A 22,107-nucleotide genomic window follows, 5' to 3' on the forward strand; every position below is an offset into this window, starting at 1 on the left:
AATGTCAGATTCACACACATTTAGCTATATATGTGGTACATAACTTACATGTATTTTGTAGAAGAGAAAATGTTAATCCTGATAAGGTCATCTGGATAATAGGTCATCTGGATAATCTGTGTTTCACAAATATTTTAGTAACTTGGAATTTACTGGCCACAGTATTTTTAGAGAATGTATATCTGTCAGGTTGATATTCTCACAGGGCAGTCTCCAGCACATCAGAACAATAAGCTAGCTCTTCCTGGTTGCTCTCTCTGGGCACCTTTTAGTACCTGGTGGCCCTTCTGACACCTCTCCGTGTTGCCTTCTAATACCCACACCTCTTTTCAAGATCCCCAAAGCTGCCGAAACCGGTTTGGCTCAGTGGACAGAGCATCGGCCTGCGGACTGAAGGGTCCCAGGTTTGATTCCGGTCAAGGGAATGTACCTTGGTTGCGAGCACTTCCCCAGTGGGGGTGTGCAGAAGGCAGCTGATCCATGTTTCTAACTCTCTATCCCTCTCCCTTTCTCTCTGTAAAAAATTAATAAAATGTTTTTTTTAAATAAAATAAAAATAAATAAGTACACCTGTTTTTAAAGCTTTACAATGGCATTTCAATCATGCTTGGATTTTTGCTATAAATTGAATTTGCCATTTTAACACCTCTACCGGCATTCCCAAGTACTTTCATGAATACAGTAATGTGAGGTCTCGCGGTAAAGTTGGCCTAAAAATAAAGGCAAACATTGAGTCTTCATCAAACCCAAATTAATTACCTTTGAGGAAAAATCCAATCCATCTCCTTATCTATTCTCGGGGGCCGCCTGGGTTTGGCAGTCACTGACGCAGCTAGATAAAGACGCCTGGGGCACATTGCTGGACCTTTGGGCCAGGCTGCCTCTTGTGTCCCATGTTACTCAGAGGAGACATTGTTATAATCCAACACTCACATGGATGCTCCCTTGGGTCTGGCATGTTTGAGCCCTTTTTCAACCTTTCATGAAAAATGTCACTCAGAACAGTACTGTATTCCTTTGGGAAATCTTTACATAACATTTAGAGTTAAATTTCCAGACAAAAAGAATGAAAACTTACTGGGCATAGATTATACCTGTGATACATATTTTTTTCAATCCTAATTCCCTCCACCTCCCCAAAAATAAAAGCTAGAATTGTGCAGTCTCTTAAATGAATCTACCTAGTATATGCACAGCCACTCAGCCACTTCTTTGCATATTTAGCTAGCAAAAGCAGACTATATTTTCCCACTATGAGAGTCATTATGCACAGAAGCTTATTCATACTCAGGAAATAGATGGGGATTGGGGGAAAGGGGAGGCTTTGGCTGCTTTAGTTCTGCATGAACAAATCAGGATCCATCCTTTCTCCATCCAGTGATGTTATCCAACAGGAAGATAAAGACAATCAAGTCTCATTGGATGTGTACTGCAGGTTCCTGGTTATGATAAGCATTTATTGAATTCTAAGTGTCTGATACTGTACTGTAATTACATCTATTAACTCTCCTAAACCTGGCCCTGTAAAATAGATGCTACAAATAGGGAGCATGCACAGTGAGGTCTGGACCGTGTGCTTAGTTTACCCAAAATCACAGCACAGAGCAGCAGAGTCAGCAGAGTTTGAACCCAGAGCCCTTGTTTTTAATAAGCACACCTTGGATTCCAGACAGAGCACACTGTGAAACTGCCCAGCTGATGTCTCAGTGGTAGATTCAGCCAGCCCCCCCCCCCCCCGGAGGGGGGGCAGGGAAAGGGTATGCATTGGGAACGAGCTCCCCAGAGGGTTCTGTTAGACAGCAAGGCTGACAACTCCTTTTCATTCTAAAGGACTCTCAGAACTGAATAACCGTCATCATTATCCCCCTCCATGTTCAGGTCGGGCCCGTTACCCAGCGTCTCTGAGTGCCACCGAAGACAGATTGAAGGTTGGCAAAATGTAGCCATTGATTCCAAGTTCCCAACTATGCCTTCTCTTTGCAGGGAAACTTAGAAACCCTTTCTCAGTGAGACTGCCATGTACAGTGTTCTCTCTTATCCCAGCCTGGGTACCAATGGCTGCTTCCCAACCCCAGGTCAACATGTGCTCAAACTGCACAGATGGTAGTTGTTAACCCTATAGGTACTGAGACTTCACAGATTCATCTAGGCAGGCAGTCCAGCCCTCACTGCTCACATTCCCTGCTTGTTTGGACATGGGTCCCAAGGCTGGTGCAATGCAGACAGATTCTTCTGTCCTGCTCTCAAGAGAAGCAGAGCAGCTGTGTTCAACCCGAAATAGGACATCCCCTCTCACTGGGCCATGCAGGAAAGATGCTAAATCGTTATTATTGGTGGAAGCGAGGACTTTATGGGAAAGGATGTGTCCAGGAGGTAACCAGTTCTGTATGTAACATTTGAGGTTTGGGCTCTCAGGACCAAAGCCTCACACCTGTCAGAATGGCTATCATCAGTAAATCAACAAAAGACAAGTGCTGGCGAGGATGTGGAGAAAAGGGAGCCCTCGTGCACTCTTGTTAATGGGCATGCAGACTGGTGCGGCCACAGTGGAAAACAGTGCGAGGTACCTTCAACAATTAAAAGTGGAATTGCCTTACACCTCCGCAGTTCCACTTCTGGGAATTTATGGGAAGAAACCCGGAACACTAATTTGAAAGAATATATGCAGCCCTCGGTTCATTGCAGCATCCTTTACAATAGCCAAGATTTGGAAGCAGCGCAAGTGCCCATTAGCAGATGAGTGGATCAAAGAGCTGTGTACATTTACACCATGGAATACTACTTACCCATACAAAAAAATAATAATAATAATAATAATTACCCTTTGTGACAGCATGGGGGACCTGGAGAGCATTATCCTAAATGAAATAAGCCAGTTAGAGAAAGACAAGAACCTTATTATTCCATTTCTGTGTGGAATGTAATGTAACAAACAAAGTAGAGACAGAGACATAGATAAAGAGTAGGCTGACAGCTGTGGAGGAGGAGGTTGGGGCTTGGGTTGAGGGTGTGGGGGGGATTGAGGAAAAAAAAAGGAGAGAAAGAACTTATGCACTCAGACAGCTGTGGTGATTGCGGGTGGGAGCGGGAGGTAAAAGAAGGCATAGGGGGGATAAATGGTGATGGGGGGGAAAGAAAAGAAAATGAAAACAATGCCAGGACCGGTTTGGCTCAGTGGATAGAGCGTCGGCCTGGGGACTGAAGGGTCCCGGGTTCGATTCCGGTCAAGGGCATGTATCTTGGTTGCGGGTGCATCCCCAGTGGGGGGTGTGCAAGAGGCAGCTGATGGATGATTCTCTCTCATCGATGTTTCTAACTCTCTATCCCTCTCTCTTCCTCTCTGTGAAAAATCAATAAAATATATTTTAAAAAAAGAAAAAAAATGAAAACAAAGAGCTCCATGTATGTTGCTATTTGTAATTCTACTGAGACAAGTTTGCATTGCATACTATTTCTGATTTTTGACCCTCAGTAAGCACTTACGTAATCAGGGAACTACCCGCCATCTCCCTCTCGTTCTGGCCTGCTTGTTTCCTATCATCAGATGGTAGCCACTGTTTAAAAGGCCGAAGAGGTCACATTTTCCCCCAGGGTTCTTTAATCCATTTCTAAGAGGGACATTATTTAGTAAGGCATCTTTCTGAATTTAGGATTCATTAGGTCTCAAGAATTACTACTTATAAATGTTTAAAGTCTGTTGTTCAGTTCTCTCTCAAAGTATTTGAAGTTATAACCAGTAAAAGTAGATTTTCATAGGCTTATATGTACATACACGCTCATTTTGAAAAGTGGAATTAAAAAATGGAACTATTTGTTTTAGTGTTTCATGAGCTTACTCCAAACAAATTCACTGATTTTGTGTTGACTTAACCTGAACTATTACAGGTTGATTAAAGCCAGGTAATAAAACTGGTTTGTTGATTTTTCCTTCCCTGGACTACTGATGATTTTATGTCAGGGAGTAACAAATGCTACTTCTAATAGAGACTCGATTGAAGTCACCATACAACTCTGCCAAGCGTCATTCATTAGTAAGGTGATTCTCAAAACGTACCGTATTTTCCGGCGTATAAGACGACTTTTGAAACGAAAAAAAGTCAACTGAAAATCGGGGGCAAAAGACCAAAATACACCGGAAAATACGTGTAGTTCACATTAGAATCACCTGAGCTAATTAAAACAAGCTGCAGCCCTGGCACAGGGCTTGATGGCTTGATTCCTGGTCAGAGCACACATCCGGGTTCCAGGCTAGATCCCCAGGGGAGAGCATGCAGGAGGCACCCAATCCCTGTGTCACTCTCACTTGGATGTTTCACTGTCTCCCTCTGCCCTCCTCTCTCTAAATACCAATAGCATAAAATAAATAAATAAGACACAAACTGCCGGGCCCCACCACCAGAGTTTCTGATTCGGTAAGTCTGATGTGAGGCCCAAAATTATTGCATTTCTAATATTAAAAGACAAACTAAGGCATATTACAATTTTAAGAGTTTACTTGAGTACAAATCAATTGGACTCGGACAGTGCCAAACCAGAAGTGATTGGGAGAGCTCCAGCCATAGGAGCCGGGAGAAAGACTCCTATAGAGAAAGCGCAGAAGCGGAGCAAGGAAATTAGTTGACTGGCTACAGTTTCAAGTCCGGTTGGCTCTTTGTACTGGTTCCCCTTAGGTTTTGATTTTTTAATCTCCAGGCATTTATAGTCTTAGACTTTTTTTTTTTATAAAATACATTTTATTGATTTTTTTTTTTACAGAGAGGAAGGAAGAGGGATAGAGAGCTAGAAACATCGATGAGAGAGAAATGTCGACCAGCTGTCTCCTGCACACCCCCTACCGGGGATGTGCCCTCAGCCAATGTGCATGCCCTTGACCGGAATCAAACCTGGTACCCTTGAGTCCGCAGGCCGACGCTCTATCTACTGAGCCAAACCGGTTTCCGCAGCTTAGACTTTTATTATTATTATTATTATTATTATTATTATTATTATTGATTGGAGAGAGATAGAAAGACACACTGATTTGTTGTTCCACTTATTTATACATTTATCAATATTAGTTGATTCTTGTATGTGCCCTGATCAGGGATCAAACCCTCAACCTTAATGAATCTGGGACGATGCTCTTAACCAACTGAGCTACCCAGCCAGGGCACAGGCTTAGGTTTTTGTTTGCTTACGTAGGCCTTAGGTCACCTCAGGATTAGCGCCACCTCAGCCCAACGGGCTCCTTATTTAATCAACGTGAACAAGAACCAAGTTAATGCTTGCTTCTGGGGAACACTCACTACCAACCACTGCCCCAGACCCATGCGGCCTCTGGGAACTTCACCAACTTTATAAAAGCCCCAGAATCTTTTTAGGATTTACTTGTTATCCTCTAGCATAATATATCTTACTTAAGCATATAGACCAGTGTTTCCCAACCTTCTCTCATGATGAGAATCACCTGGTGGAGTTGTTAAAACAGAGATTCCTGAATCCCAACTAAGAAGTGCTAAACTAGAATTTTTGAGAACATATAGGTAAAATTGCATACCTAACTTAGTGCTCTGTATATAAAATCTGTCTTAGAGCACTAGTTAAGTATACAATTTTACCTATATGTTCTCAAAAATTCTAGTTTAGCACTTCTTAGTTGGGATTCAGGAATCTGTGTTTTAACAACTCCACCAGGTGATTCTCATCATGAGAGAAGGTTGGGAAACACTGATATTGACAATGAAATAAACCCTAGATTCGCTGTTGTGTCTACTGTTGTCACTCCCATGCAGTTAAACTCCACCGTAATGTGATAAGCAGGGAGGGTCAGGACATTTTAAACAGTTAAAATGTGATTTTGCATGTATGCTGCACTGATGAAATGATCAGGAGCAGCTGGCTGGCTGGGAGCACCTGAGTCTAGTTGAAAATGGAAAGACAAAACAGAAAAGAACCCCAAAGATCACTAATGCTCCTATTAGCAATAGTTTGAGCTTGGCGCCACCTTGTGGTAATTGTTTGCTCTAGCAGTACATAGGTTTGCTGGTAATACTGGTAAATGTACTGAAGTGTCAGGGAAGAAAAGAGAGTGCGTATAGTTAAGCAGCCCCTATCCCCTGCGTTTTGATACTGTGCAAATAAACTGCCTTTGGTCTTCATTGGTACAAAGATTTAATCTTTATTCTCATTAAGCAGTATTTTTTTAATTTATATTTCAGGACAGAATATGAATACAAGTAATATAAATTAGAAAATCTGCACCATTTGATTTAGCTTGAGCAAGTGGAAAATTTCACAGAAACAATACTTACCACAATGTATACTCCAGTGTGGAAATCTTTTCAGAAAAATATAGTAGCATACATACTTCTTTTTTCCAATAACAGTTTATATTCAATATTATTCTGTATTCATTTCAGACATTCAGCAGCGTGGCTAGACAATCATGTACTTTACAGAGTGGTCTCCCCGATATTTCAAGTACATCCCGGGGCCCATACATAGTCATTAGGATATTATTGGCTATACTGGAGGCCTGGTGCAGGAGATTCATGCACTTGGGGGGGGGGGGGTGTTTAGGGGGCGTGTCCCTCTGCTTAGCCTGAACACTCTCGCAGTCTAGGAGCCCTCAGTGGATGTCCCACTGCTGTGGAGGCAGGAAAGGCTCCCGCCGCTGCCACTGCTCTTGCCAGCCCTGAGCCAGGCTTCTGGCTGAGCTGAGCTCCCCCTGTGGGAGTTCACTGACCACCAGGGGGCAGCTCCTGCGTTGAATATCTTCTCCTTGGTGGTCAGTGTGTGTCATAGCGACCACTCGTTCCTCTGTCCAGTTGACTTGCATATTAGCCTTTTGTTAAATAGGATTCCCTATGCTGTACTTGACATCTCTGCAGCTATTCTATATTTCTAAATGTATAACCAAGTTCCGTTTAATTCTTCCTACTGTTGAAGAATTAACAGTAGGGACCAAAGGCCAAGAAAAATAAACCAGCTACCAAAGACCCAGAGACTACACAATCCTAAAGCAAGGTCGGAGACCACTAGGTGACGCTGGCTTTGCCCACCTTAGCTTGTGTCCCGCTGCGAAGGTGTAGAGACCTGGTGACTGGTGGGGGCCGTGGGGGAGCTGGCAGTGGGAAGGGTTATGGGAAGCTGGGTGGTGCGCTGTGGTGCGTGTCCTGCCCTCGGTTAGCATTTCCACCAGCTTCACTGACACCGCGTGGAGAGACACGTGTCACCCTAAAACAGAGGGATTTGAGGGTCGATATTTTACTCATAAAAAACCTAAATAGGAAAGGCCGCGGCCCTGGCTCCCTGTGGGTGGCAAGGTGAACATGAGGTTGCTGTCTTGTCAAAGAGCCGCCCTTCATCCACTGCAGGGCGGAGCCAACAGAGGACCATTTCAAGGAGGAGCTTGGGCGTTTGCATCTCTAACAGGCGCCAGGTGGTGCTGCCAAGCACCCCGGGAGGCTCTGCTTTCTAATTAGCCCTGCCTGCAGAGGTCACAGGGTGAATATCACACACGTGGTCATAGGGCATAAGCACACGTTATTCTATAAAACCGGGCAGGGGAGCACAAATGCTTATGTGCATTTTATCACTTTCCCATCACAAAATCTTTTGTGAACTTTTATTAAACGTCAGCATCCCAAATATTAAACTAAGGCCCTTTCCTGGCATCTTTGTTAAAATAAGAATTCTGTCTTTGCCTTCTTCATCCATGCCTCCCTGTGTAGTCTTGTAACACTTGTTCACACTTTGTATACAAACCTAGAAATGCAAGGATATGGATGAACATTTCATAAAATACAGTAAACCCTTGATTTTTCAGACATCAATTTAACGGACTTTGGATTTAACAGACAAATTTCCAGCCCATGTGTCATAATGAAAATTAACACCCTGTTAAAAGTTAAATTGCTTTTAACCAGGATTTGCTTGTAATTAAATTAACAAGTTTGCTTGTAATTAAATTAATATATATAATTAATTCACTGTTATTTTTAACAAATTTTAGCAAACAGGCCATATGTTGGAAAAACGCTAGTGATTTCACTGACATAAATAAACGTTACCTATCTGCAACTATAGTCTACATATGAAAATCCAGAGTCACGGGTCTCTGAATGGTCAGCTGAATGATTAGCAGATAATCACACCGAGTGATTAGCTCGTGATCACACTTAATGGTTACCACGTGGTGATGCCGCATCACGCGCGGGATAATTGGTTCTGCGGTCTCCTGTTGTGGCTTCCTGCCCCAGTTTTAACGTGTACCCACAATGTTCCCACGTGCACTGAGCCCCGCCCCGCTGTGTACATTTGTTTCCTCTCAGTGACTGTGTGGGCATGCATTTACTAAATCTATTCAGTATAAATTTAAAATGACTGTAATACATAGAAAAAACTTTTTTCTGAAAGCAAGCTTTCCCTATGTGCTTTATTTTAATTACACAAAAAGGTCTACAAACGTAAAAACAGGTAAACTAACTAATTTGTAATTTTTTACATATGCACTTGGAAAACCTACTTTATTATATAACGGACTTTCAGCTTTAACCGACAGTCCCTTGTCCGAATTAGTCCATTATGTCTGAGATTTTACCATTCACTGTGCTGACCACAGTATGCAGTAACTTGATTGTGCAGAGGAGGGCGCAGTGGTATCACATTTCCCCGTGTGCTGTCCGTGAATTCCTGAATAGTCCCTGCAGGATTTATAAAGTGGGAAACTTAGATGGTCCCTTTGCACTTCACTTTTTAAAATACTCCTGAGATTAGGAAGTGACAACTTCAGAATTTCTACTGTCTGGAACTAGGAGTCTTTACCTGACGTGGTCCATCCTTGCCAGCCCCTGATACTTTTCTATTTCAGGTTCATTAATTTGGAAGAATGTGTTCCAGCCACAGCATCAAAATTCTCCTCAAATTTAAGAAGACCCCATTGTTATGGATTTATTTTTCCTAAAGCCAGTTTTACCATTGAGGGTTGATTTGATATGCATATTTTGTTACAGAAGGTATTCTCACTCACTTGGAACACTTAGAATGAAAACTGCTTTTCTGTAGCAGCCTGCACTGTGTATTTGGTCCTATTGAATATTGAGCTGATGCAAGAAAAACAGTTATTAAATCACAAAATGCTATCACCAAATGATAATTCTCTACTTACACAGATGACTCACAAATTAACATTACAATAGATCCATAACAAAACGAATCTTTTAAAATCAGGCTTATCTGTGAAAACTGAGATACGCATACTAAAATTTTTTTCAATTCAGTATTGGTTAATTAAAATAGATTCAATATTGAAGCATGTGGCTTTCCCCTGGCCCTGTGACTAAGATCTCTCCATTATTTACGTGGACTATTATGTAAAATGTAGTTTGATGAAAAAAGCAAGTACAAGATGAAATATGAATTATTCATTGGCTCTAATAAACACTTATAAAGAAAACTGTGTGCTGATTGGCCAGTGAGGGGAGAGAAACCGATGGTGTTTATAAATAAAACATAGTTTTCTCTAAGAAGCTTTCTGGAGCCTCATGATCAGACTTGAAATGTTGTGCTCTCCTCCAAAAGAAAAGATAGGACCTTCACCGTCATCCTGGAAGGGAAGTGAGGGAGCATCCACCTCAGTCATTGATCAGCAATTGCTTTGACAGCAAGTAGCAGGGTCCTGGGAAATACACTCAATCCGACAGGGCTGTATTTTCCTCCCATGTGAGTGGCAACAGTGGAGGGGCTGTTGCTCATCGGGCTGAGGTCTCCCCAATGCGCAAGGCTGTTCCTCCAGGTTGCAAGATGACTGCTGGTACTCGTACTGGTAACAATGAATTGCAGGTAGCAGAGAAGAGGAAATGAAGGAGATGGGGAAGGGGCAATTCCAGGTCTGGATGACTAAAACTCCATATGCCTGTAGACAGCTGCTCACATCTCATTGTTGGATAGCAGCCAACGTCCGCCTCTGCCAGGGAAGGTTGGAAAGCAGCTCTGCTCTGGGCACAACGCTGGCCCTTGTAGAATTCCTAGTCCTATATAATAAAAGCTCAGCGACTGAAATGGTGGGACAATCAGAAGGACCAGAGACCAGGGTGATGAGGCAGGCAGGCAAAGGTAGTTAGGGGCGATCAGGCAGGCAGGTGAATGGTTAAGGGTGATCAGACAGGCAGGTAGAGTGTTTAGGGGCAGGCAGGCAGGCAGGTGAACAGTTAGGAACCAGTGGTCCTGGATTGCTAGAGGGATGTCTGAAAGTTCCCAGATTGCAAGAGGGTACAGGCCTGGCTGAGGGACCCCCCTCAATTCCATGCACAAATTTCATTCACTGGGCCTCTAGTCTGTTAATAAAGGAAGAAAATAACAACATCTTCTCCCCAAATTGCACTTTTGTAACCTCAGACACAATTTGCATCTTATGATGAGGCAAGTGGGCCTAGAGAGGTTAAAGGACTTCACCCATGTCTCAGAACTAGGGCTTTATGGACCATAATGTATGCCCTCTTGTTTTCTATTGGATTGTGTATCGAATTTTATGTGGGGGTGGGGGGTGGTCTTTGAAGTTCTAAAGATTTTGCTTTAATAAGAGCACTGTAATAAAAAATACAAAGAATCAGATTATTAAAAGCTTAGCACCTCTAATAAGATCATAGTGATTAGATTTTCCTACAGAAATAATGCAAAGAAAAATAAAACCACAGTTCCTCGCACAAAAATGAAGTGATACTCTAGCTGTCAAAGCATTGCAATTTCATTTGGGGGTCTATTTCTTCCAAGTTAATAAGGAAATCGCCCTGGCTTGTGTGGCTCAGTTAGTTGGACGGAGCCCTATACACCTAAAGGTTTGATTCCCGGTCAGGGCTCAATCCCTGGCAGTGGGTGTGCAGGAGGCAGCAGATTGATGTTCTGCTCTCACATGGATGTTTCTCTCCTTTCCTCACTATATTAAAAAAAATCAATAAAACTATTTTAAGTTAATAATGGACACATTACCTCATGTAACCCTTCATGTATGACTTTAACAATAGTTTCCTCCTCCTTTTCCAGACGAAGGCAGCAGCCCTCAACACCTTACACAGAGGGTGACTGGGGGCAGCCATTGTAATCGTGGTGACAGCGGAAAATCAAGACTAGCTTGCAAAGGGCCTCATCTGGTTTTCTCACATTACCCAGATAACAAAAGTTGTATTTTCTGGAAGATTTGTGAACCCATGTTGACTTCCTCTCACAGATATCATCCAGCCATTCAACTATTTTGTTGGACTTATACATTAAAAAATGCAACACTGTCTCAGGTTACGTATTCATCCAAGAAGAGATTGTTTATTGCTACCAGTGTTTGTAACCTAGTGCCGCAAAGAAGTGAGATGCAGAACCCTGGAAGGAAATTTTTTTCCTCAAAATATTACAAGTATCCCATTCATGTTACCGGGCAAGGAAACTATAGGCTAGCAAAACAGAAGTGACTTGATTTAGTTCATTTGGACACTAGGAAAATACCATTTTCATTGTAATATTCACCCAAGTTATCTATAATGCCACAGGTTATGATTTCATGGAGACTAATTTGAACATGAGTATCCTCTGGCAAGGCAAACATTTCATGTTTTCCTTCCAGTCCTGATCTCTGTGTGGGGTATAAATGGAGGCCAAAATGCCCTGGTTAGAAATTCAGCCTCCTGTCATTTGTTTCTGATTGCAGTGGGAGAAACTACAGATGACCACGAGTGAAAGGAGGAAAATATTCTGCTCTGTCACATTCCACGTCATCGCCATCACGTGTGTGGTGTGGTCCTTGTATGTCTTAATAGACCGGACAGCGGAGGAGATCAGGCAAGGCAATGACAATGGTAAGAGCACCCCTCTCTGTCTCTCTCTTTGATTCTATGACAATAGCCAGAACTGAGTAGGAAAACCATCTCCCGGGTTTAGATCTTCATGTGTGATGCGCTAGCAAAAACCAGTCCTGGAAACCGAGTCTTCTCCAACTGTGCTCCGGCTCAAAGGCATTAGCTGCATGGGGTCCTGAGCCCAGAGGCGAGATAATGAAGTCCAAGTAAACCTTGGTGGGGAGAAATACTTGTATGCCATCCACCACTTCAGACTTCGCAGGAGCTGAATAAGGATCAGGTTCTTCCTCCTTTGCAAAGGCAAATATAATAGTTGTAAAAATGGAAGGTCTTTTTATTTTATTTAGTTCACCCTAGTCACTGCTTCTTTTCTAACAAGAATAAGATGATACTCTGGTAGAGAATGTTATGGCTTGTTAATTAAAACAGTGTAATGGATCGGACAGAGGTAGGATGAGCACTGTGGTTTGAAATTTTAAACATACTAGTTTGACTGTCAAGTCTGCAAAGAAGGATGTTCAAAAGTCATTAAGGCGTATTCCAACATTTAATGCGCATAGGTGGTTTAAAATTGATTGTCTTCACTTCTGAATGGACCAGCTGTTTCTCACCGGGCTCTAAGCATTACAAGAAACTTCAATCACAGCTGGTAAAATAGTGAGAAATAGTCCCTTAAACCCCTCTTCCCCCTGGTGAATTTGAAAGGAGAAATTGTTCAGATGGTAACTGTATCTTTGCACGGTTATTAAATGTTTACTAATCTCCCTCAAAAAATTAGGAACATGAAAAAAATAAAAAGATGAGAGGAAAATAGTTTTAAGAGGGAAAGCTTTGTTACTTCTGTATTTCTTGGGTTTCATAAAAGCAGAAAGAAAAGCTGCTGCATTCTCACACTTGCCCTCATGGTGGCAGCAGTGTGCACCAACATGTGCTGTCCTGGCGGTCTGGAAGCAGAAGGGGACCTGGGCCAGGAAAAGGGATTGAGAGGCCTTGCCAAATGCCCTGGGATGTGGTTTATGCAGTGTAAAGGGGGTGGGAGGCAGAGGAGGGGTGGTGACGGAGTGACAGATCCCCCTGCTCTTTTCTGAAAGAGAATGGAAGTGTTGTGGTTAGAAACTCAGGTAGGGTGATGTTTTGTTTTTTGGCTCAATCTTAACTCAAGGCTGCACAATTTATATCAAACTGCATTGTTTAAAACTACATTATGCATTGTTCCTGAGGTGCTGGGTTTAAGCATATCTATTAGGTCTTTGTTAAATAATTTTCTAGAGAGTAGGGCCTTAAAAAAAAAAAAAAAAAAAAAAAGAATCCATGTTCCCTATATTAACCAAAAGTCACAGAAAATGCTCCAGAAACACTGCCTTGTATATATATGGAGAGACAAGGAGGCATTCCACCACCCTCCCCCCCTTCCTATACCTGACATACGACCTCATGACTCCAGGGTTTTCCTAGCAATCAAGGGCAGACATGATCGCCAGAGACTTCATATCTGTAGATGTCTAACTTGGAGTTCGGTGTTTGAGAATCATGAACTTGCCCAGGGTGGCCTTGCCTCTCCCAGCAACCGTCCCGATTTGGTCCACGTACACGAGTCTGCAGGGTTCTTTCTATTCTCCTTCAGCCACGTGTGAGGGGAAAATTAAGGACACCTTTTTAAAAATAAAAATTAAAAAAGCCCTGCATCATTTCAAAGTCAAAATATTTTCCACCCATCTTAGAAGCCTTCAAAAATATTTGACGAGGGATAAATTGTCCAGAACTGAGGTTATAAATCAGCAAAATCTTTTGAACTTTATCAACAATCCTGAAGTGGGAGGGCTGGGGGGGGGAGCTTTTTTTGTTTTTTTCAATATATTTTTATTGATTTGAGAGGGGAAGGGAGAGGGAAGAGAGATAGAAACACCAATGATGAGAGAGAATCATTGAGCAGCTGCCTCTTGCTTGCCCTCTAACCCGGGAATGAGCATGGGCAGATATCCGGGAATGGAGCTGTGACCTCCTGGCTCATAGCTCAACGCTCAACCACTGAGCCACACCAGCTGGGCAAAACCTTCTTGTTCTTAACTGGTTGTTCTTTGAAATTATATATGCATGATGCCCCAAATAGCTCTCTCACCTCATTCTCTTTCTGTTACCTGTGAAGGGTAAAAAAATAAAAATACATGACACTTGAAACTTTAATATCTTGAATTACCCATGTTGCCAATTCTAATGAGTGAACAGTTGCTCTTTGTACCTTATATTCATATATTCTGGAAGAATCCTCCAGTATACTCTTTATGTGTTAAAAACAAAACCCAGACCAAGAATAAAAGTTTTATACTACCTATTAAAAAGACTGTAGGTAAAGATTTTATTCTTGCCCAGAATTTTTAAAATGTACACACGATAAAAGAGGAGCATAACCAATTGATTTTTTTCCGCATGCCTGACTCACCCATGAGCCTCTCTGCATCCCCAGGGCAGGGGCCATCATTCATTATTCAGAGAGCACTTGGTACTGGTAGTAGAGGCTCCAAAATTTTTGCTGGCTGCAGCTGAGTCCAGCAGATAAGAACTGTGGCTCTTAACACTGTTTCAAGTATGTATTAAAGATCACTTCCCTGCAATCCATAAAATGTTTTTCAGCATTACTGTTTAAACTACTTTCCTTTTTAAATTAGTCACATGTGCTGCTCTTATTAACAATCCCAACGTGATAAACACTGATTTGGGCTGGTTGTCAGAGGCCAGGGTCCTAGTTTCGCCTTGGCTAGCTCTGGTGAACAAAGCCATTAGTCACTCTGAAGCTCAGTGTCCTCATTTGTAAAACTAACCCTAAGCTCCAAAGGTTCTTTTTATGATTCATTTTTCAAAGACACCATAAGCCTGACCTTGCCTCAGATAAATAGAAACACTGTGTTTATACAATAAGGCACATATATCATGCCTGTTTGCTCTCTATGAGTATTACCCTTGAACAAGTTAAGGAAAGGGTTATAAATGTGTGAATCTTCTCCTTTCTCCCTTCCTTTCTTTTTTAAAGCTGGAGAGAAGCAACCAGGAGAAAAATGAAGAAAACCACCTCCTAGTCTTATCAGTCATACACACCATTATACAAACACATTTTTTAACTATAACGTAAGCACCCAGCTAAAAAGATCAAGTTAACAAGGGGGTGCTTTTTCTAAACATGCATTGGTTCTGCGGCTATGCAATGAACATGCTGTTGGGGACTCAGAAAGGCTTTTCAGACACACCCAGGTGCCTCCAGTCACATGACCTGCTACATAAGATAGGAGAATTGGAACTTAAAAGTTGGAAGAGACATCAGAGGTCACTGTTTTAAAGATGAGGAAATCAGTAATTTGCCTCATCTGCAGCTGTATCATAAACACCCACCTGGTAGCTCCTGGTTTACCCAACGGGATAAAAGGAGTCTGAGAGGGGCCAGTGGGTACATCCCAGTTTTCAAGCCATTGACATTGTGGCCTAACGGTTTAGCATAGTGTTTCTGCTGTGGGGTTGAACCCTGGGTTCAAAATAAGACCACCGGAGGCTGATAATTGATTAGAAAAAGCATGCAAAGGATTTATTGAAAAACTGGCCAGGACGGCCATGAGAGCACCACCTGCAGGTGGAGTCCATACGACTGCACCTTTCCAGGTGTAGGCAGTTCTTTTAAAGGCCTAAATCACAAGAATTTTCCTATGTTCTAAATTCTAAATTCTAAAGACTGGGAACAGCTCGCGGGTCGTTTCCAGTCACATCCTGCTGGACTTTGGAATGTGGCCCTATCTTGAGATAGCTGATAATACAGAAGCAGAGCTCAGCGGTTGGTCTCTAAAGGTTATCTAGTTTCTACCCCTGAAGCTACTGAGTCCGGGGGAATCATCTCCTGTAGTCTTGGTCCCAGGCCCGGGAAAATTTTCTTAGCCTCCAGGTCTCCACCTGGAAGCTGAGGTAACTATCCTGTGTTTAATCAAGTGCAGGAGTCAGACTAGAAGGGTTAAAATTCAAACAGCAGTTTTTACCCAAGTATGGTTGCTACCATATTCTCAGTTTCCTATCAAACACAATACAGTTGTCACTTAAGTATTTCAGGACCTTTAGCTAACCTTTAGTGAGATTGCTGAACTTTTCTCCTGAAGGGAGTTAGAATTGCCCAGGGGCACAGGGTGAGGAGGTGTAGTGCCAACATATGCTAGGGGCTTGACTGGCAGCCATCAGGACTTCCTCCTTCCCAGGATTCCTGTTTTCGTTGCCTGGTGTCCAGGTGGGGCATCCAAAGATTGAAGCTCAATGCAGTAAAAATGTCTTACTATAGGCACAGTGAAAGTTTTGCTTTTAATCTACAACCCATTAAGCCAGTCAAGTATGGGTAGCATTTAAATCACTCAGCAACGACAATTTACATTCTTGCAGCAGTTTCTATGTGTCGAGAACTATTAATTCATTTAATCCACACGAAAACCCCATGAGATCAAGACGAGTATTACCTCCATTTTTAAGGGATGCATCCTTTATCTTTTGTTGTATAATAAACATATCAATGATTTTTACATTCAAAACATGTTTAGATGACACTATTTTGGCCATATCGGGGTAGGGGGAGAGGAAAGTGGTGGTTCTCAATAACAAAATGGAAAATTTTTATTAAATTTTGACTAAAGTCACTGCAATCTTAAATCTTATGCATGTCTGTACTTAGAATTTTCTTTCCCTGGTGAGATGTGGTATCTTCTTTCTTCTCTCTCTCTCTCTCTTTTTTTTTTTTTTAAAGGGAATGAGGGTGGGGAGTCAGGCTTGTATGTACAAACTCACATATACCTATTGTTAAAAGGATTTTAAATTCTGATTCTTTCACCCAGTATGTTCACTGTCCTCCTTAAAGATTTAGCTACAAGGAATAAATGTCAAAGTATATATCAAAAGTCTAATGCAGTATCTGATCACTTGATAATAAGTGGAAGAATATGAGAGATCATTACAGTGGTAGGAAAGATTAATTTCTTCACATACAATTTAAACAACATCTTTAGAATATTTGAAAGCAATTAAGCAATCAGGTTATAATTCTTACTTACAAAATTTAACATTTATGTAGTGATCTATTCCTTACCCAAAATTATTTTTAAATATGTTTTTATTGATTGCAGAGAGAGGAATAGAAACATCAATGATGAGAGAATCATTGATCAGCTGTCTCTTGCACGCCCCTTACTGGGGACAGAGTCAGCAACCTGGGCATGTGCCTTGATGGGGGAATCCAACTACGACTTCCTGGTTTATGGGTCCACGCTCAACCACTGAGCCACAGCAGGCAGGCATGGTCTTTTGAAAGGGTCATAGAGGAAAAGATTACCAAATCCATTGATAACATTCTCTCTCTTTTTGCTTCAAGGTGTCCTAGAATGGCCATTCTGGACAAAACTGGTTGTGGTGGCCATTGGCTTCACAGGAGGTCTCGTCTTCATGTATGTACAGTGTAAAGCCTACGTCCAGTTGTGGCGCAGGTTGAAGGCCTACAACCGTGTGATCTTTGTGCAGAACTGCCCAGACACTGCCAAAAAGCAGGAGAAGAGCTTCTCGTGTAACGTAAACACGGACACCAAGGATACGGTCGTGGTGCCTGTGTCACAAACAGGTCCAAATCCCCTGCCCTCCACAGAAGACAGCCCTCCGGATGTGATGCCCGTGTGACTGAGGCAACAGATGGGAGTTCCTTCAAAGAAGATCTTTCCAATCCTCAGCCACAACAAATGACAGAGATGGTCCTGAATTACTCACTTTCTGTTATCTTCTCCTCTTTCTCTCACTGACTCGTTTCTCTTATTTGGCGTAGAAAGGAAAGGAGGAGAAGACACCAAATGACCAAGACCCCATGAAACAGAGTCTGAAGTGATACAGAAACGTGACAAGTGTGCTGAAGAGTAGTCTCTGAAAGGATTAAAAGTCGTTGGAGCAAAGAATACTTTCAGGCAACGTTCATCCATCAGACCAAATGGGACATGAGTCTTCAGAGTAGCAGGGGAGAGTTTAAGAATAAAGACTTGAATTGCAATGTGTATTTCTTCTAAGGTCTCATAATGTTATACTATCTCATCTGGAAATAGAAAGCATAGTTGGTTTTAAGCTTGAAATTGTCCACATTGTCCCTCAGGCACATCAGAAGCACACTCGGAGGATGCATCTTTGATAGTCACACTTTGACAAAGAACAGAATTTGATGGCGTTAGTGCAGTCCAATTGTTTTGACAGATGCATGATTTTAAAAGACACAGTATACGTTTGAAGATATTAATATTTGGAATTCTATTTAAATGGTGAACAAAAGATTTTTCAGAGATTTTTTTTTTTTGGGGGGGGGGGTTATTTGGCTGTTAAATATCCACAGAAGTTGAAATCAAGTCTCAGGTTCCATATTTTATCTGGACCCTCTAAAACAGTGTAGTCTAGCATAAGTGTAATGTGAACTACAAGTGCAGGCTACCTGTGTAAATTTAATTTTTAATTTTTTTTTTAGCAGCCCCACTGGAAGCTTCTAAAAGAAACAGATGGAATTAATTTTGAGAATGTCTTTTATTTGACCCTATATATTCAAGTTATTTCAACATATTGTCAATATTAAAAATTAGTGACTCTGGCTGGGTAGCTTAGCTGGTTAGAGCATGGTCCTATGGGTTTGATCCCTGTTCAGGGCTCATTCAAGAATAGACCAATGAATGCATAAATAATTGGAACAACAAATCGATGTTTTTCTCTCTCAATAAAAAATTATTGAGGTAGTTTAGTTCTTTTTATGAACCAAGTCTTTTAAATTCAGTATGTATTTTATCCTTATAGCATATCTCAATTTGAATTAACCATATTGGCTTAGCACAGCCCTAAACTTGGAGACTGAGCCTCTGATTCATTCAACAGTTGAATACTTTAAAACAGCAGCTTAATTCACTCTTTCACTCAAAGTCTCAACAAATGTTATAATTTTACAAAGCACTAAATTAATCAAATTAAACAGGCTGGTTGAAAAGTTAGATGAAGTTACTAAAGAATGAAAAAACGAAAGGATAGAAAGATATAGCAATCTGCTTAGGGCAAGGTTCTGAAAGTAACTTATTTGCTATGATGAAGCACTTCTGAAGGGGAAAATAACAATTAAATATTTTGTTATTAAGTCAAATACATAAGGCTTTTTTTTTAAAAAAAATCCATACAATGTGTCAACTTGACAGATGAATAGTTAAGCATTTAGACTCTATTTTTAAAAGCTGACAGTCTTTCCCTTGCTCAGCTGGGAAGCAAAAACATTCGAGGGATTCTGTGATAAGTAATAAATTGAGTTGTTTAGGTTTGACAGTTCAGTTGATTATTGTGTTCTTTGCATATTCATGTAAAACTGAAGTGTGAATGATGGATGTTGCAGTGAGCTAGACTAATGATTATAGATATAGTGGCCTGTCAAGTAAAGATGTCTTACATTTTAAAGAGGTGATTTATTTTTGTTAGCTGTCATATTTATTATTGTGAAAAGACAACCGTGATGGCCATAAGAACCAAAGCATGGGTATTGCATTGCACAAATCCGGGTATCACATTGACGCACTTTGTAATTATCTGTGTGCTTGTTCTTCACTGATTATCATAGGAAAAAGGGGAAAGAAATAACCTTTTCATGAGAAAGATGATATGACTGTTAGTAGTGGCTGACACTGAGTCCAACAGTCCTGATTCCTAGAAATAAAGGGAAACAAAGTCTACCCTGAGTGTGTGTGTATCCATGTGCATACATGAGAAAAATATTCTCGTTCAGGCAGGAAACAAAAGGTTTCAAACTCATCTTTCTTAAGACGGATTGTAGGGATGTGGAATAAAGGCAAAGAGAAAACAAAGTTGAGGTAATTAACCTGGACCAAAATTTCTGTACGAATAAGAACATAAGCGGTGTTAAAAAAAAAAAAAAAAAAGGACCTTAAACAAACTAAACTCCATGCCCCCCCTCCACCCAAGGGATTAACCTTGATTCAACTGAACTGTTAATTTTCCTAAGCTTTTTACTAATCCATGTTTCCTATGGTTTAGAGACGGCAACATGCTGTTTACCAATATTCGTGGGTGGAAAAATCTAGCCACCAGCAAACAAAGAAATGATTTCTCTTTTGTTTGCTCTGTTAAGAAAAGGATTGTTAACACCACAAATACTGTGTTTATACTGTGCAGACCTAGGCAACAGATCAGTGCACAGCTCACTTCACAGTGGCAGACGACTGGCTACAATAAGGCCTCGTGTATTAAGGGCTTCCCTCAACACTAAGAACACATTTCTGGGATGAAAAGTGAAGGTGAGCATTACCGTACGAATGACAAAAGATGATAGGGTATTATTTTAAAACCATACCTAAATTCTCAACATGAAATTGTACAGGCTTTGACTTTTTTTTTTTTTTAAATGAGAAAAAAACAGAGCTCCCTAGCAGGTTAACAGTATTTTATTCTGCTATTCTTCTGACCGTTTTGAACCCTGAAGTCCTGAATTTAAATTTTTTAAAAATTTTTTCTGCAATGGCTGTTCCTGGTTCAATCTACTAGTAAGTAGCTATGTGCAATGAAACCTACTGTGGATTATCTTCCTCTGCGCTCTGTGAGGCCATGGGGCCTCCGCCCTTTGGGAGGAGTTGGCTGTGTAACAGGCCTGTGTGGACTGGACATGCCCTTCAAAGAGAAGGGCTGCTCTCCAGGAGATGCTTCTTCCGAAGCACGCTTCCCTGCTCATGGAAGAAACAAAATGGGATTGAAACAAAGGACTGACACTGAAGAGTGAGCGGACAGTTGTGTTCAAAACTGGATTTTTATAATCATGAACCTGTGGTATTACCCATCAGCATAGATTTATGCTGTTACTTTTGTTTTTAAAGAACTGCCACTTTTATTGTATAGAATCAAAGATTAAATTATAAAGGATTAAGATTCGGGTATCTTTTTAAAAGTAAAGTGCAAAGGGCCACGAAGCTTAAGTAAAAAACATAAACCAAAATAGAAAAGAAAAAAACAAAACAGAAATGATCCCATCACCCTGAGATAGCAATGGAGAACTGAAAGAGGAGTATATATACTGAATGCCCCAGGATTAAATCTTCACTCTGAGTTGCTGAGACATGTGATTCTAGTCCCAGAGAGATGGCCCCATAGTTACATTTATCTTGTGCAAAAGGTCCTTGGGTTCTCCTCAAACAGTGAGGCTTTGGTTGGGAAATTAGCTCATCAGAGCAATGACATTATCATCATCGTCACTGGGGTGAGATGGGGAAGATTGTCCCATCTGCCTGGCACAGTTTACCTAGCCTTGCCCTGCCAATGAGTATTTTGGAACAAAGTGGAGCTATTAAAACTCATTATTATCACTATTGTAGTTGTTATGTAATAATGGTGTAGGACTCATACTTTAAGAAAGATGAAAACCTTTTTTCTTTCCTTAAATCAGCCTAAAGGTGCTATTTTACATATCAATAGAGTTGAAAGGACATCCTGTTATTTTGGGCTGTTTCCTCATATCTGATGAAAGCCCACTTTGAGATTGGATTTTGCATTTAAACAAACAAGAAACAATTATTTTGACTGTGCAATTTTTGAAGTTGAGCATTTGTACTTTTTTGGTTTTACCTAATTCTCTTGCATTAATACTTTACTGTTTTGTGAATAATGTGTATTAAGACATATTAAGGAAAAGAATATAATTATCTGTGAAAGACTTTGTATATTAAACAAGTGACTCGTACCTTTTTTTGTGGTTTCCATAGTTTTTTATTAATTTACCAGAATTTCTGCTGATTTGTATCTTCAACATTCAAATGAGGGAGTTATTCAGATTTTTCAGTGGTCTGGGTTTTTAATCAGAGTGTGAACATATTTTAAGGCCAACACAGACTAACCCATGACACTGTAGAGATTGATAACATGCACCAATGAGGGAAAACAGAAATAATTATATAAACTTTCAAACCCTGCTTTAAAAATGACAACACAGGCAGAGAAAACAGCAAGTGCCAAAGTCCTGACTGGGAAATGTCAAGCAAGGTTCAGCCGGTAAAGAAACCACAAGCCCTTGTTAGGGTCAGAAAGGTCATTACTTAGAGATGGCAAAAGAAACCCGAACTATGAGCCTTGCCCCAAGGAAAGACACAAAAAGAAACGGGCCAGATGACAGGATAATGGAATTATGGGCTGGGGCCCACTGTTCCTGAGATGCTGATTTCACATGCAGCTGAGCGATTTTATAGCTTGCAGCTACACAAGATGGCAG

The 22,107-nt window shown here is 41.0% G+C and overlaps 1 protein-coding gene across 1 annotated transcript in view; it reads left to right on the forward strand.

Moving 5' to 3' along the window:
- Positions 1-21,587, forward strand: part of MARCHF1 (membrane associated ring-CH-type finger 1) — a 338,533-nt gene extending 316,946 nt beyond the window's left edge. Inside the window, 2 exon segments of the mRNA XM_084884380.1 lie at positions 11,678-11,825; positions 17,212-21,587. Of these exon segments, the coding sequence (XP_084740506.1) occupies positions 11,678-11,825; positions 17,212-17,510 (447 nt within the window). The 3' untranslated portion in view covers positions 17,511-21,587.
- The last annotated feature ends 520 nt before the right edge of the window (positions 21,588-22,107 follow it).

This window comes from Pipistrellus hanaki, assembly GCF_964339955.1.
Source record: "Pipistrellus hanaki genome assembly, chromosome: 5".
Taxonomy (NCBI): domain Eukaryota; kingdom Metazoa; phylum Chordata; class Mammalia; order Chiroptera; family Vespertilionidae; genus Pipistrellus; species Pipistrellus hanaki.